This window comes from Camellia sinensis, chromosome 12 (assembly GCF_055761805.1).
Source record: "Camellia sinensis isolate YWXY chromosome 12, ASM5576180v1, whole genome shotgun sequence".
Taxonomy (NCBI): Eukaryota; Viridiplantae; Streptophyta; class Magnoliopsida; order Ericales; family Theaceae; genus Camellia; species Camellia sinensis.
Genome location: NC_138972.1, coordinates 125,326,692 through 125,340,375, shown reverse-complemented (window position 1 = coordinate 125,340,375; position 13,684 = coordinate 125,326,692). Strand labels below are relative to the sequence as shown.

The 13,684-nt window shown below is 34.3% G+C and overlaps 1 protein-coding gene across 8 annotated transcripts; it reads right to left on the bottom strand.

The window, feature by feature from the left end:
- Window positions 1-351: 351 nt before the first annotated feature.
- LOC114277107 (DEAD-box ATP-dependent RNA helicase 37) lies at window positions 352-10,713 on the bottom strand. Of its 8 annotated transcripts, none has more exons than XM_082899808.1 (8): window positions 10,488-10,680; window positions 10,128-10,156; window positions 9,224-10,038; window positions 9,048-9,131; window positions 7,382-7,624; window positions 5,865-6,032; window positions 3,355-3,468; window positions 352-1,382 (listed from the first exon to the last, which is right to left on the bottom strand). In XM_082899808.1, exons 3-8 carry the CDS (start codon window positions 9,971-9,973, stop codon window positions 891-893), a joined length of 1,851 nt encoding a protein of 616 aa, XP_082755934.1. In that variant the 5' UTR covers window positions 9,974-10,038; window positions 10,128-10,156; window positions 10,488-10,680; the 3' UTR covers window positions 352-890. The 8 variants fall into 8 exon arrangements, with proteins under 8 accessions (XP_082755934.1, XP_082755935.1, XP_082755933.1 ...); XM_082899809.1 differs by having other exon boundaries at window positions 9,224-10,029; window positions 10,106-10,156; window positions 10,488-10,625; XM_082899807.1 differs by having other exon boundaries at window positions 10,106-10,156; window positions 10,488-10,592.
- Window positions 10,714-13,684: the final 2,971 nt, after the last annotated feature.

Below are 13,684 nucleotides of genomic sequence, written 5' to 3'. Positions count from 1 at the left end.
AAGCATTTTTGATAAAAAAAAAGACTACTGAAAATACGTATCTTAACTCATCCACATCCTCACCAACCCCCCATTTTAATCAACAGGTTAACAAAGCCTCCACCAAATTATGTTGAGATCAGGCTACATAAAATCCTTAAATTTTAAGATAGTGCTTCAAGACCACTAACCCCCTTGGCGGATGAGTTAAATCCCAAGACAGAAAACATAAGACAGATTTCTCACCATATTGTAGTAAATAACTACTATAAAAAATAAATAAATAAAATTCATTGCGATACCAATGATATCACCACCCAATAATAAATTAACATCTAAGCACAATACATAATCATCTTAAAACAGATCAGATAGTCACACAAGTAGTGAGATAGTTCTATACTATTATTGATAAGTAACACATTATATATATACAGATTTCTCACAATATTTTTCTTGTCACTAGACACTAATATAACAAAGCCCACATTAAGAAATAAACATGGGATCCATGTCTTTGTATCTAATGGTTAAAAAATAAGGTGACAAATCTGTTATAATGTATATAGTATTTTTTTTCCCCAACAGAAATCATCAACAATGAAAAGTAGAAAAACAAAAGTAAACCCTAAACTGTTGGTAGTTATTCACCACCACTAGCCAACATTACAAACCTCGTATCCTCTTGGTGCCAAAACCAAAACATTCAACTCCCCCTCTCCATAACATTAGAAAAATTCTAGTCTAGGATTACAAAGCCAAGGGGGGAACTTCAAATATCAGACACAATGGCAAAAATGAGAAGAAACAAAAAAAAAAATATGCATCCTATAAAATAAGTGAAGCTTGCTGCCACAACAAGAAACATGATGTCTTGAAGATGAAACCAAGTGAGGCAAAAAAATGGGATATTAGTCCCACGCACTGGTCGCCCCAGGACCATACCCTCCTCCACTGTACCCACCCCCTGAAGCCCCATAACCAGTGCCTCCTCCGCCGCCATAGTAATCCGCACCGCCCCTATTGAAAGAAGAGTCTCTTCGAAAGTCACGACCCCCAAACCGTCCTCCCCCAGATCGACGATTCTTTCCACCACCATAGGAAGATCGAGCTGCAAAACGTGAAAGCCAAGCAGGTACTTCTTGATTTGATTCTTGCATTAAATCAGCTAGTGGCCTCGCCAATGAAGCATTGTTCTCATTAAAGAATGCAGTAGCCAACCCTGACTTCCCAGCTCGCCCTGTCCGCCCTATTCGATGGACATAATCGTCAATATCATTCGGAAGGTCAAAATTGACCACATGTGCAACATGAGGGATATCAAGACCACGCGCTGCCACATCTGTTGCGACCAAAATTGGAGTGTTGCCACTTTTGAAGGACCTCAAGGCATATTCTCTTTCCTGCAGACATGCAAAAATATTCAAAATGTTCAAAAGTGTATCCTGGCCAACAGCACTTGAACCTGGAAAAATATCAGTGCTTCCACAAGAACTGACTCGAAGAAAACAATACCACCACCACCACCAGAGAGAAAGAATGGGTCGGGTGCGACAAAAACATGCCGTGCTCAGCCAAGTATTAACCAGCTCAAACTCGAATCCATAGATCTTTGGCCATGATCGAGCTCAGCTCGGGCACAGCTATGAAGTTTTACATTTTGTTCTCTCTCTGTTCACTATAGTCCATTAGTGGGTCTAAAGTCTGCTCAACTCATTTTATCGCAAGTTTTGTATTTGCTAAGGCCACTCACTTTTTAAATAAGACTCATAATGACTTGATTCTAGATCCAACTGAATTATTAGCATAGCTAAAAACAACACCCAATTAGTACACATTAATATGTGTTTTGGAAAGAAAAGATTAAGTGCACACCTAACCTTTGGCATAGTGCACAAAGGAATATGCAAATATTCACACAACTACGTATGCAAATATTTAAAGGAATATGCAGTTGTTACCATTTAGTGTGTGGACAATTTTCACAGACATAACATGCGCTAGGTGTCTAGATTAGGTATATACAGTGCATAGAGGTTAGAGTGTCTAAATAGTAAAGATTAAAGACAAAAGATTAAGAGACAATGCAAAGCACGCTCCACTCCTAAGTTAATTGCAGGACTATACAGCATTAGTCTATGACAAGTGATTTCTAGTGTTGGAAAATTGGCCTACGATGACCTATACTTGGTCCTGTGTCACGCTTAAAATGTATCAAAACAGGACCGCTTCGAAAAGGTCAGTGTCCCCAGCTCGAAACCCACTTGAAATGCACTTCAGTGGGGTGGTGATGTTTCAGCTTCATTGCAGTCAAAGAGGAGCACTTGAAGAGTGCTCAAGCAGCACAACGAACATAACACCATGCCCAACATGGTTTTCAACTATGCTAGTGTTTTCCAGTTCTAAATTCTAAACACACAAAAATATTCATTGAGCCTCCCTAGAACCCTTGTAGATCCCTCATGAGAGGCCTTGTAGACCTAGGCAACCTAGTTCTTATATATTCAGATTGCAAAAATCTTCTCCGGGAGTTTTACAAAACGACACACTTCATACAACACTTGGGACATGTTTGATTAGTAGGACTAATAATAAAGCGAATAAATAAATCCCCTTGTTCACGTTTGTTTTGCATTATTAATTGTAGGATTAAAAATCGCTAATTTTGTTGGATAGAATGTTGATCGAAATCTAATCCCGATAACAAAACTTGCAACCAAACACTGGAATGTAAATCTCATGGATTAATAATTTCAATCCTATGTTATAATCCACCCAATCAAACAGGCTATTAGATCAATATTAGTGCATTGGTTATTCTGTCATGCGTCGAGAACAACCAAAGAAAAGTGGAGCAAAGATCTACGCTAAAGACGGCTAACAGGGAATAGTGTCTGATATACAGTACAGATACATATATACATATAGCCACTTGATAGTTCAATATACAGTACAGATACATATACACATATAGATACAGACTAACAGCAAGACAGTCCACTATTAAACCTGACAAAACGATATAATCATTTATCTGATGTGTACACCAGAACTGACCTTGAATTAAGGAAAAGAGGAAGAAGAAAGTGGTGGAGAGGGCAAAAACGCTCTCCCTCTCTCTCTCTCTCTCTCTCAGCCGTGGACACACGCACATGGAGAGTGCCTAATTTCAAAACCTTAGGGGACGCCAATGCAATTTAACCTCTACACTAAAATGTAAACATGAAGCAAGAACAAATAAGCTGCTATCCACAAGCTTTTCTCTTCTTTTTTTAATCATAACTGAATGAGTTACTTTTGTGATTTGTCCAAAATATACACCACCAATATCATAATAAATACCCCAGTAAAAGATAATGCTTAAAACAACTTTACCTGCTGTGTTCTGTCACCATGAATGGTAGTAGCAGGAAACCCATTCATACACAGCCAATGTTCCAGTGAATCAGCTCCTTTCTTCGTCTCCACAAAAACCAGAGTCAGAGCTTGCTGCAAAACCAAGTGCAGAAAAGCAACAATCATGTAGATAATGAAGGTCAAGTTTTAAAATTAGCTTAAAATATGAAACATCAATAAAAATGTTAAACAAAAATTACCCTATTAACAACGTTAAGAACACCAGCACTCGTATATCAAGAGATCAGACTTCCTACTGCAAAAACTCCTACCTTTCTAATAAGATTTCAACTCCATCTTTAAGCTTTAAACAGTAAGTTCTTTGGGCCAGAAAATACTAAAATTACCGGATGCAATTGTAATTCACCCCTATATATACGTGTTATTGACGTAAACAGATCATTCAAGAGTGAATATAAGATGTAGCCCACTGTGGCTTTATGTGTGGACATGAGCCAAGATTGATCGAACCTTAGTAGCAAGAAACTCCTACTTGGGTGACATTTGTCTTCCTCTCACATGAGAACATTCCCAACTTATAACTCATTTGCATCCACTTTTAACTATCTATTGGTTTTACCCTCCTTTCAAGTAGTAATACAATCATGTAGCCCACTGTGGCTTTATGTGTGGACATAAGCCAAGATTGATCGAACCTTAGTAGCGAGAAACACCTACTTGGGTTGGTGACACTTGTCTTCCTCTCACATGAGACCATTCCCAACTACTCATGACTCATTTGCATCCACTTTTAACTATCTATTGGTTCTACCCTCCTTTTAAGTAGTAATACAATGTTTTTAGTATCATTTCTTTCATATGGTCTCTTATTTCATGGTCTCTCCCGTCCACAACAAACCATGCATTGTTTTTGCCACTGTTCAGTTCAGCCACATGGCTTTGTATCTCTCCTCTATGTTGATCAATTCATTTGCAACAAAATGCTACCAAAAAAATATTTCAAAGCCAAAGTCGCCTGGCACATAATGGCATTCCCATAGGACCAAAGTGGCATTCCCTATTGGCCCGTAATGTCATTTCTCATTGGCCCATGGTGTCACATTTTCCTTCAATCCATAGATGCATTCCATTAGTAAGATGTCTTATTTCTTGCATCATTTTCTAATGATTGCATGATACTAATTTTGTGCACATATCTCGCCCTATTTGTCCTTTAGAGGAAGACTGACTTACCACCATTTACACAATGTTCATTTCGTGCCGGATGTGTTTGCATATCGCTCATTCTCTGCACACTTACATGTTTGCAAGATGTTTGATTCCCTGTCTTCTCCCAAAATTTCATTGAGAGGGTGTCATTATCATGATCCATTTTTACATGATGTGTCATTTCATGCATTTTTCAGCAAAGTCGCACAACCAATAATTTAGTATGGCTGCATACTTGGTGAATTTGCATAATGTGCCATTTGTGCAAACTTAAACAACCATTTTCAGGCAATAATTTAATTTTCGAGTTCAAGTTCGACACTTCAACAATTTCATGATCAAACTTGGGGTGGGAGGGGAGGGGAGGGGTGGGGTGGGTGGGTGAGTGTCGAAGATAAAAACACATTGAAGATAGAATCTCATAATATAGGTTGCATTGAAGATAGAATCTCATGATTTATGGTTGCATAATTTGTGGCTTGATTTTATCTCCAATCACTAGTCTAGAATTATAAAAATTAGGGAAAATGATAGCGATTCACCCTATATATATGGGTGCTATTGATGTAAACAAATCATTCAAGAGTAAATAGAAGAAGAGCCTGCAGTGACTGTTATTTTCTTCTCTTTCCAAACCAAACCAAACCAAGCCAAGCCTTAGGTCTCATCAAATGGGTCAACTACATGAATCCTCCTCTCCACTCGACTCTATCAAACGCCATTTGATTAGTCAAAATAAAGAGATTCATATTTCTATTTACTACACTAACCCACATCAATCTAAGTCTGCCCCTTCCCCTAACACTTCCATCTACCGTCACTTTATTACATCTCTTCACTACTGCCTCCACTGGTATTCATTGTATATGACCAAACCATCTCAATCCATTCTCTCTTAGCTTATCTTCTATCGGTACTACTCTTACCCATTCACGAATAGACTCATTCCTAACTCTATCTTTTCTAGTCTTGCCACACATCCACCTTAGCATCCTCATCTCAACAACACTCATCTTATCTACATGTTATTTCTCCTCTTTTTATCTCAAATATTTATTCCCTAAAACCTAGTAATAAATTGAACGAGATTAACAAATTAGAACCACAGCAATTAAAAAAGCAAATGAAATATCAAGGTGACTTTCTCTCACACTACTACATATAAAAGCAAAAAATTGGCAAGAGTGACTTCCTAAAATATCTCCTTCCAAAAGACTCGATTTTTTTTAGAGATTTATCACCAAAAGGAAACCCAAATTTTCTATTTAAGCACAAAAACAAAATAAAAGGCAATGGAACACCAAGCTCTCCATTCTTACCTTTCCATGAACACCATTTGCCTTTTGCGCATGAAGGAGGTCCATGAGATGGCTTCTCTTGTCAGACTCGTGAACAAATTCTACCCTTTGTACAATCAAATCGGTACTAGAACCAACTCTTCCAACAGCCAGAAAGATGTAGCTTGCAAGAAAATCAGAAGCCAGTCTCTACATATCAATATAGTTGAAAACTTATTATGAAGATGTAATTGATAATAGCCCCCAATCCATGCAAAAACACATAATAAAGATGCAAGAAAAATATACATGCATTAAGTAATAATCAAGTAACAATCACAAAAAAAATGAAAAGGTTTCTATTTTAATGGAGTATATAACTGGAGACATAAGGGCAACACCTTGCAGTGCCTACTCAGTCAACTTAAATGCATCAAAAAGCCATAACTATTAATAGAATCGAACAATTCGCAATTCATGTGTAGATCGATAATGCAAATCTACAAGTGAATCTATTTGGGATAGAATCAATAGTGAATCACATGAATCATTATTCAATTCCTGATTCGATTCACATTTTACAATTCATGCAATTGTTGAAACTATTGGGTCTGTGACATATTCCAACCCTTTTTGACTAATTTTTTGGTAAAGATGTCAAAAATATAAAAATTCCTAGATAACCCATACCAATGCATGATTTATTATTATTTTAGCAATTAGAATATTTAATAGGGTCCAATCAAATCTAGTCATACACCCAATAGGTTCTTAACTTTTTTTCTCATTTTTTTCCCTTGATAAAATTTCAAATTACATCTACATGGCTAAAGTAACTTGCATTGCACCTATAAATTATTTATTGTTATTTTGGTGATTAGAGTGTTTAATATGATTCAATCAATTCAATTCGAGACAGATTAAACAACTTCTTAACCTTTTTTTCTCGTTTCTTTTTTCCCTTAGAAAAATGTCAACATACATCTTCGAAGGATGCTTAAGGCTAAAATAACTTACACCATGAATTATCTATTATCATTTTGGTGAAATAAATACGGGCCAAATCAGTCAAACCCAACAGTCCCACAACTTTCTATTTCTTTTTCTTTTTTTAAATAATAAGTATAAACACTTATAAAGTGTTTTACATTATAAAAGGTTCCCACTAACTTTTTTCTTCTTATTCTACTATATTTAGGATTTCTAGGTCTATTTTTTGAATGCCAAGAAAGAATATTAAATAATTTTATATCTAGTGAGCTTTGAACCCACATTTTTTCTATGAATGCATGTCTTCCCAATTAGAAAGGGTGTTCATGTCCTCGTATAAGAACTACTGTATCACGTGTCAAAATCAATCTGTTTTTTCTTCTTCATAATACAATTAACATCATTTTGTCCTATAATATGTGCCGAAACTTACGATTCTCAATTTGACAACCAAGGGCCCCATATATTCATGCAGATAAAGCATAGAAAAGCTCAAATATTTAACTCAAATACAATATATTACAAATTAAGATCAAAATTAAATTAACTATTCACAGCAAGAACAAAACCTGTATCTCTTTCGGAAAGGTAGCGCTGAACAGCATGGTCTGTCTAACACCTGGTGGAGGCATGTCCATTTGTTCAACTATTTTCCTTATTTGAGGTTCAAAACCCATATCCAGCATTCGATCTGCCTCGTCTAGAGCTAAATACTTTATCATCTCTAACGAAACTCTTGCCCTCTCAAGCAAATCCACCAATCGCCCAGGGGTTGCGACAAGTATATCAACCCCTCTTTCCAATTCCCGCAGCTGACAAAATATAACATATCATCAATTGATGAACACGTAAAATAATTAAAATGATGCTCAAAAACCTATGTTCTATGATTGAAAAAAGAAACTGAACCCAAGTGCAACAAGAATTTCAATAGAACACCAACGAAGAGCTGCATCAGCTTCTAGCACAGTTAATTACAATGAAAAAATCAGAATGCACAACACGTAAACCACCCAGCTTTCTGATGTCAAAGTTTGACTTTGAAAAAAAATGTTTAGAATGCACGGGTGTGAACATTTGTGCATCAGATATATCCTAGAAGCCTAGCCCCAATCATATCAAGCATAGGAACTTACCTAAAGCCAATGGAGAACTAAAAGCAGTAAAATGAGTCCACAAGTAAGCTTAACTTTGCCAAGTCAATCCATATGCTATATGTTGGCTATATTTGAAGCAGCAATACCATAAACTTATCCAAAAAAAATTTATGCAAAACCACAAAACCATCTGAGCTTATCTAGATCAATGGAGTGAAATAATCGATAATATATTTTCCCAAAGTGGTCTTTCATGCCACCACAAGGGAGGGAATCACCACCATCAATGCAAAAATAATCCTAACAGGACAACCAAATCACAAAACAATAAATGGAAAGGAAAAAAAAAAAAGGGACTGCCACCATGCCAATGTCGTTGCATTGTTATAAGAAATGCGAGACATGAGGAACCATGCAAAGTGTTAAGAGTGATGGCATGCATATAGTTACATATATACAAGTGTTGTTCCAAAAATACATAAACATTGCCCGCATTCCCAATCATATAAATACACATAGAGAGAGGGTAAGAGAGTGCAAATATCAAATATGAAAACAAATAATCTCAAAAAGCTAAAAGATTCGACATAGCTCAAATACTTTCGACATAATCCGCATAAAAAGTAGAAAACACGAGCCTCAACAAAAATCAAGATACAAAAAATGCACAATAATTTGTATTTACGAAAGTAGTTAACAACTAAACCAAACCAAACTAAGCCTTATGTACGAATTTGGTGGGATTGGCTACATGAATCTTTTTTTTTCCATTCTCTTCTGTCAGTAGCTATTTTCTCAATTAAATCAAATAAATTCTTTCCTTTTTTTTTTTTTTTTAATTTTTTTTACACTACCGCATTTCCATTTATGATGATCATATCATTCTTCATTCCAATTGAATCCAGAGTCTTGTACATAACCAAACTATCTTAGTCTATTCTCTCTCAACTTACCTCTAATTGATGTTATTCCATTCTAGTTTTGTCTTTTCTAGACTTACCCAGAAAAATAAATACATAACTAACTCTAGATGTAAAATTAGCAATCCACAAAAGGGGTACAAAACCATAGTTGTCAGCAGACAGTTCTGAGCAAAACAGTACAAATCAAGAAAAATTCAAACAAACGGCTAGCAGACCTGTTGGTTAATAGGTGCTCCACCATAAGCAACAACCACCTTGACACCAGTTTGATATGCAAATTTCCTAGCTTCTTCGTGAATCTACAGATAAAATTACAAAGTTTAAGTTTTTACTCATAAAAGTAGCCAAAATTATAGCATATCACACACATAGCCAAGTATCAGAAACGCACTTGCATTGAAAGCTCCCTTGTTGGAGAGAGAATAAGAGCAAGTGGGAAAGCAACACGCCCACGAGGCCGTCTCTGTGCAGCCTGGTCCTTCATAATTCCACTGATAATTGGGAAGCAGAAAGCAGCTGTCTTGCCAGACCCAGTCTGGGCACAAGCCATCAGATCCCTGCCTCCAAGAGAGATTGGAATGGCATGCCGCTGCACTGGTGTTGGCTTCACATACTTGCACCTACGTATATTTTGATTGAGCGCTTCACCCAAGTCAATTTCTGCAAATGTGTTCACAGCAGGTGGCACATTATCCCCACTAGTCTCCACGGGAATATCTTCATAGGCGTCAAAGTTAATCCCAGAGTTCTCCTGTTCACCAACCTCTTCCACTGCATTTTCGATACCTGCAAAGGGATTAACTTCCTGCTCCCTCCCCCGATCCCAACCACCAGTTCTGTTGTTCCAACCACCGCCACGACCGCCACTACTATACCCAGATCGATTATTATAATCATTCCTAGGACCTCCCCAACGATTCCCACCTGCGGGAGCACCATACCCAGATCCATCTGTCCCAGAAGTTGAGCTACTGTAAACTGGTGCTGGTGGGTCTGACGAAGGTGCCCTATTACGTAGATGTGGAGGAACATATGTGGATCGAGTCCTAGCCGAGTTGTTACCAGCACTTGAATTATTAGCAGTAGAACCAGCCGCAGCGGTCTCAGCTGCAGCAACTGAATCAGCCCATGAACTCCGCATAGTCAACACAACAATTCACCCTTTGTTTCAACTCAAATCCAATTGCAGAAAATTCCCTACAACCACTGTACGCAATTTAATTTTCTGTCAAATAGCAATAACTTCGATTCAAAATTACACAAATTTCTTCACCATCAAATGCAATAATCTCAACTTATCTATCCTTAGCTTCAAAATCAAAACCTGATCAAACAATAAATTTACTCAGAAATAAATTAAAATAAAAAATATTCGTTAAACATAACAATGCCAACAAAAACATACACACAAAAAATCAACGAATCAATCTTGATCTGTTACAATAACCAAATACAAATTTACTCAGAATAAAGAACGAACGACCAAAAAAATAAAACAAAATGAGACAACATTGCATTCCAGAAAACTCGTATCAACACAAAAATTTAACACCATATGAATATGAAAAGAGAAAAATCACCAAATGAATATAGATTGAGGAAGAGCTTGATGAATACAGATGGATTCAAAAATATAAAATAAAATGGAGACGAACCTGCGAAACTTAGCCACGAAGTCGTTGGAAGACGAAACGCTGTTGAAACCCTAATTTTGCAAGATGGAGCATCTGAGGCTCATACAACAAAAATATCTCTCTTTTTTCTCTCTCTACACACTTTCTCTCTCTATAAATAATACCAGCAAAACGTGCGTTCTTTTTACTTTTCCTATTTTTTTGCACTATTTTCAATCAAACTTCAACGAAGGATCAAATTTATTTTATTTTAATTTTTTGAAAGTTACAAAAATAAAATAAATTACACCAGGTACCATTAGCCTTCCTTATTTTCACTTTTCAAAAAATACTTTTTAGAAAATTTTATTTTCTTATTTTTCGTGTTTTTTTATTTTTACTAATTTTTTTTAATATTTTAAGCAATTTTTTTACTTTTTAGACACACTTAACATAAATACACCTAAAAAGTAAAACAATTGTAAAAAAAATCTTTTAAAATTTCATTAAATACCAAAAATACAAAAAATATATAAGAATTCAGTACATTTTTTATATTTTTATGTATTTATTAATTTTTTCACAAATTTTTTACTTTTTAGATACATCTAAGTAAAGTGCATCTAAAAAAGTAAAAAAAATGTTTAAAATTTAAAAAATATTCACTAAAAACAAAAAATACGAAAACTAAAAAAGTCAATTTTCAAAAAACTTAATCCAGAAAACTCAAACCAAACACACTGATTTGTGTTTACAACAATGCTAGGTGATCCGAAAAATCATGGCTTCAATAGCTTGAAACACCTAAAACGAAAACGACGTCGTTTTGACATATTCGAACTATTCAAGTCACAAAAATTTGGGCCACCAAATATTTTCTTTGTGTTTAGCTTCTTCTTTTTTTTATTTTGACTCTTTAAATATTTTTTTCTCTATTTTGACTCTTTAAATATTTTTTCCTCTATTTTGACTCTTCGTGTTTTAATTTTTTCTTAATTTATACATAAATATAATTTGTAGTTCTCGGATAATATAAAAATATATTATTATATTAAAATTTAAGTTTATATTAAAAATATGAGTTATATATAATAAAAAATTTATATTACACAATTATCAATGTGTTATTTTTTATACTAGCTTCTTTTTAAAGTAACTGAAAAAAATGTAAAATATAAAGAGTTTTGGTAAGGAAAAAAATAAAATGAATATATAAAATATATAAAATGGTAATTTACTCTTTTTTTAACGAGTGTATAATTCACTACTCTGTTTTTTAACGAGTGTATAAGTCTATATTCTTTGTTGCGTTTTTCTTCATTCACCTTCACAAAGCAAAGCCAAATTGATGCAGTATTTGGGCAGGTCCCACGTGTACGTTGTTGAGTGTGGCGTTTGACCTGTGGTCTACCACGTCTCCCCCTTATGGCTTCAAAATTAGTGGGCTTGGGCTGTCACCAGTTGGTGCCATTTTATTTAGCCTTCGTTTTGGCAAGTTGGGTTGGGTTAGGTTGGGTTGGGTTGGGTTTGAGATTATTTTAGTTATAAAAAGATAAAATTGACTTTTTAATTTAATAAGATAAAATGTCACATTTAATTCATAATTATTATATTTTTTTCTCTTATAAAAAGTCAAAAAAATCAAAAAATCTATCTCAAGCAAGGCTTTTTAACCCCAAACTAAAATAACTAAAAAGTCAACACATTTCCCAAACGAACTCTTAGGAGTTGTTTGGGATGTCCTAAATAATGCATTCTTTGACTTTTTGGACTAAAAAAATTGAGGAAAAAAATATGGTTGTTTGGGTTAACTTTTTGACTTTTTATGGAAAAATGTGTATTAAAAAATTGTATAAATTAGTGTGTAGGGAAAAATTAGGATTGGGAGTTGTGCAGCCATACTTGTTGACTTTTGGTGAATAGTGATAACTTTTTAACTTTTTGAGTAACTTTTTGATTTTTTTGCTTTTTTTTCAACTTGCCAAACTTGACCTTAGATTCAAAAATTATTTCAATATGTTCAATTTTAATTTAAATTTTTATTATATTTTAATGTCAATTTATTAATAAAAATAATACATATTAAATCTTAAAATAAATTATTATTTTTCTGATGGTACATCTTTATACATATTTTTCCTATTCAAATCTATTCATCTTTTTCTCCAAGTTTCAATTGTTTTCCCTTATTCTTCCACATTCCAAAATTTTAATCTAGCCTGCCAAATTGACTACGTATAGCTAAACAAAGTGGTTATATAAAACTTTACAGATGCAAAATTACATATAACCTAGCTTTTGATTATCCATTTGTCTTTCATACTCTTATCCAAATCCAAAATTCGAAAATCAACGCCTAGTCAAAAATTAAAAATAAATAATTTTCTTGGTCATATACTTGTATCATATTACTGGTTACTCAATAATCTCAAGGTTGTTTAAAGAGCATACAACCCAACAATGCATTATGTTTGCTTTATGAATTGTCGTGACCACCATTATTATCTCTCACGTCTCTTATTAATTTCAACTTGGTAAAAGAAGAAACATTGTTGGTCTTACTGAATTTGACGTTACTAAACCAACGACGTGATCTGTATGTTTTTACTTCGTCATCCTCATTTACTGGTGTCGCGTTTGGAAAGTGGATTGGCTTTTTGATTTTTTTGGCTATTTTAGCCTGGGCTAAAAACTTGGTTTGGGAATGACTTTTTGACTTTTTGACTTTTTTTGTGAGAGAAAAGTGTAATAATTATGGATTGGATGTCATGTTTTGTTTGTTGTGACTAAAATAGCCTATTTTGTCTTTTGTGGCTATTTTAACCACAGACCATCTTGCCAAATAGAAATATTTTTCAAAAGTAATTTGAATTTTTAAATTTATTTTATTTGAGTGTACCTTAAAAGGATAATTTTCTTAAAAAAAATAAGGTGTACTAAGAATAAATTGTAACTCTAAATAATTTAATAGGTTGTACTAGAAAATTAGGCTCACTTAAATATTTTTTGGGTGTAAATAGAATTCTCCCACCAGTTGGCTAGCCATTGAATGGTTCAATCTGACCCATTATGGGTTTTTTTATAAATTCACCTCGACGATTTAAATTATTTAATATGTAAGATTTGTTAAGTATTTTATTCTTAAAAAAATTACATTGATCGGATATTAATAACTACTTGATCATATTATATTTGTGCAAATTATTTATTTTTAAAATAATAATTATCGTTGACACAAA

Bases quoted from the DNA above. Each gene is read 5' to 3' on its own strand.
- LOC114277107 (XM_082899804.1), bottom strand. From the start codon at position 9,973: ATGCGGAGTTCATGGGCTGATTCAGTTGCTGCAGCTGAGACCGCTGCG. The intron at 7,625-9,047 runs GTCTGCTAGCCG...ATATTTTGTCAG, and splicing joins GAGCACCTATTAACCAACAG to CTGCGGGAATTGGAAAGAGG. The intron at 1,383-3,354 runs GTAAAGTTGTTT...GCATGTCTGCAG, and splicing joins ATGGTGACAGAACACAGCAG to GAAAGAGAATATGCCTTGAG.